Genomic DNA, 3,447 nt, shown 5'->3' with positions numbered 1-3,447 from the left:
ATGGAGATTCATTTTACACATTAAGTTTATTTATTTTATGATAATTGTTAAGTTTGTTATAAAATATTATATCATTTTCCAACATAATCGCTACACTTGGGTAGCGTTTCTCTTTTATACATTTTTTTGTAATAACACACGACATATCGTTCTTGTGACTAGTTTCTTTTGCAAACAGTTCGATAGTTTGATCTACGAATTGAGATCTAGAATTGACTAGAAACATAATAATGCATATATTATTGAGTATTTAGTAAGCAGAAAAACTATTACAGGAAGTGGAAATTATACTCTGTCATGAAGAGAAAAACTATTACAAACCCTGGAAACTTTGATTGATCAATTACTCATTGCTTACCACAGGAACCCTTTCATACCCCACAGTCTCCCGGAATCTCTTTGGAAGCATAAATCGACCACCAAAACGTTGCTGCAAGAACACGATCACTGCAAACACAAAACCTCCACAAGCAATGAACACATCCCAAGAAGGTGAGTAGAAATCTGCTCCTGGATTTGCATACAGATAGAACCGATGAAACTGGTGACTTATGTTCTCTTCACCCCTATAAAGATCATACGCATGAGGTAGTAATCGAACAAAAGTGTTCCCTATGTAAAACAAATAAGACAAAGCATTCCCTTTTGAAATCTGAAAAATGTTAAGTACGATTTGTGGAAACAAGAATCCATCTAGTGTTAACCCCGCATAAGACCTCAAATCACCCAAGATTGATCGATTACTTGAGATAATATAATCATTGTTCTTCCAATTCGTTAGAAACATCATCAATCCACCAACTATATAAACCGGAAAACAGAGTACCAGAGTCCATATCTCATGATTCCAATGACTCTTTCCGTTTCCGTTTTTATCACCATTCCCAAGTTTTTTAGTCCATGTCAATTGGAGGAGACGGAATTGCAAAATGAAAGCTACCATTGTCACTATCCTCACAATCACTTCATTCACTTCAAGCAATCCACCACTACCCCCGAGTGGAATGTTTTGAGGGTAACGAGTGTTTGAAAACATTGCCTCGAAATTCAACACTAAAGGAACCATGTACCCAAGTGTAAGAATCACCATCATCAAAACCGAAATCAATGGAATCATTTCGGGATTCTTTTTTATATGAAAGAGTTGAAGGACGATGAAAAGACACGAAAGTGTCCGTGAAATCAAGTCCAATATGATTTCCAAATCCATTCTCCATATCGATTCCATGGCTTCGAGTTTAGTGTAAGCGAGAGAAACGGCATTTAAATTGTCGAAATACAAAACATCTGTCTTTTCACGTAAGCTTTCTATGCTTCCCTTGATTAAAACACTTCCATTATTCCCATTGGTACTCGGGAATTGGAATTGCACCAGAATCTCGCAATCGAAAGACTCATTTTTCGAGTTCTTCTCGGATGAAGGGAGATTTCGACAACCAACCATACAAAGTCTTCCCGTTTCACTATCATAAAACCCCTCTGCCGATATCTCAACTCTACCGTTTTTAGTTAACGATAACGACGGAATCCCGCTTTCCGATTCCGATGTTGAATTAGCAAACATTCGGAAGCCAATCTCATAGCTTATGTTCATCGGACCGGTGTGACTGGTGGCCTGCCATGGACTAAAATTTGAATCCAAAGCTTCATACGAGTTGTAGAACTGATTCCCGACAAAGATCGGAAACGCATAACCCATGGAATTCATGTTTCTGGACTTGACAGACATGTCAAAAGTCATATCCCGACTATACCCCGACGGGTACACAACCCCTTCCCTTTTACCAACATCTGCTCGAGGGCAAATTTGTCTTACTTTCTCCAATTTTGTAAACTCATACTTTGACCCGTAATTCTCCGAACTATGATCAAAGCTTTGAAACTTGATTGGTTTAAAGTACCCGACATCATCGGTTTTCTTGGTTGACCAAATTTGACCTTCGGTGGTATGTGTGTTTTTGATTGACCGAACTTCAGGGAACCATAAGGTCAACCTGATCGAACAATCTCCAACATGAGCACTTCCCAAAGGATCACTCTGATTCAAGATACGACAAGCTACTATGCAAAGCTCGTTTTTTGCTCTATTCCATGTTCCATCGCCAATTAACGTTACATTTGGATTGAAAGATTGGTACCAACGGGGATAACTTGTGTTTTGAAATTCTACTAAAAAGCGCAACTTTTGTTCTTCCAATGAACACTGAAACCCATACAACGACAAAAAAGGGTACCCAATACCTTGATTTTCCAACCGGTAAATCTTGAATTGATACGCTAACTTTGAACATAAGTCTAAAGATTCCATCCTAGCGACTGAATGTTCGTTTCCGTTTGCCCCATTACAATCTTCATTGGCAACCAACGAATATTTGTATTTCAAAAGACCCACTTCAGGGAATCCCATCAATGAAATCGGCTCAAAGTAATCGGAATCATGAGGCGAAGCTAAACTCGCCAAGATTCCACCGACTAAGCTAGTATTTATATTCATAAGCTTAGGTAAATTAAGCTTCAGAACAGCATCAAGTTTCAAACGTTTACCTTTTTTGGAAAACCAACGTGCGGATCCAACCATACAAAGCTTATTTGTGGAAACTGACAAGAACCCATCTAAGTTAAACACCAATGGACGATCAAATCGTGAATGGTTAGATTGGAAATGGTATATATTTGATGAAGCGAAAGTTAATTGAGCTTGGGTTTTGTATGTGTTGGAGGTGTTTGTTTTGAAGATTCTATTTATGGGTCTAAATTGGATGAATCTTTGTGAGAGTGAATCTGGGTCGAGAATGTTTTGAGCACCGGTGTAATGACTGGTTAAGGTTTTGAGAGATGGGAATCGGGTGTATGTGATGGTGGTCGGAATGGCTTCAGGAACGAAGGAATTGCAGTGATCGGAATAGGAGATCGTTTTAGTTGAGGAAAAGACTGTTGTAATAAGGATGAAGATGGTGATGGTGATGAAGGGAATGGAAAGGATTTTTGATGGAAAGAGTGAAGGATTCATGGCTGGAATGAGTGATGGTTGATCGTTGATTATGCTTTGTCTTATAGTCATATAGTGTGATTAATTGGTCAATGGATTGTGGGGAGTGGGTCAAACTGACACCTTCCAAGAAAGAAACTACATTGGATTTTGATATAGACTGGTTTTGATCTATGGTCGGTCAACTTTAACAATTAACAGTCTTTAACTATTAAGTTGTCACAATGAATCGATGACCAGTTCATAAATAAATCATAAAAGCAAAGCACATTTAACCAAAACCAAAATCAAGCTTATAGTTGAAGCAAAAGCAAAATCACAACTTAAATTCAAAAATTAAAAGCAAATTCAGGATATTTATAAGATATAAGAAACAAAACTCTTTTAGGGACGATGAAACCAGTTGAAGTTTTGAAAGAACCCATTCATTGTTGTTTGCACGAAGGAATTATTTATTT

The 3,447-nt window shown here is 37.7% G+C and overlaps 1 protein-coding gene across 1 annotated transcript; it reads right to left on the bottom strand.

Moving 5' to 3' along the window:
* Positions 1-212: 212 nt before the first annotated feature.
* On the bottom strand, positions 213-3,076 carry LOC145072866 (uncharacterized). Its single transcript, XM_079019352.1, has one exon. It carries the CDS (start codon positions 3,059-3,061, stop codon positions 344-346), a length of 2,718 nt encoding a protein of 905 aa, XP_078875478.1. The 5' UTR covers positions 3,062-3,076; the 3' UTR covers positions 213-343.
* Positions 3,077-3,447: the final 371 nt, after the last annotated feature.

The sequence above is a fragment of the Lactuca serriola genome, chromosome 9, assembly GCF_051521515.1.
Source record: "Lactuca serriola cultivar US96UC23 chromosome 9, Lser_US96UC23_V15, whole genome shotgun sequence".
In the NCBI taxonomy this organism is placed as follows: domain Eukaryota; kingdom Viridiplantae; phylum Streptophyta; class Magnoliopsida; order Asterales; family Asteraceae; genus Lactuca; species Lactuca serriola.
Note: the sequence above shows the minus strand (reverse complement) of the source record. Positions and strands in the feature narration are given on the sequence as shown.

Excerpts from the sequence above, each read along its gene's own strand:
- LOC145072866 (XM_079019352.1), bottom strand. The coding sequence starts at position 3,061 with ATGACTATAAGACAAAGCATAATCAACGATCAACCATCACTCATTCCA.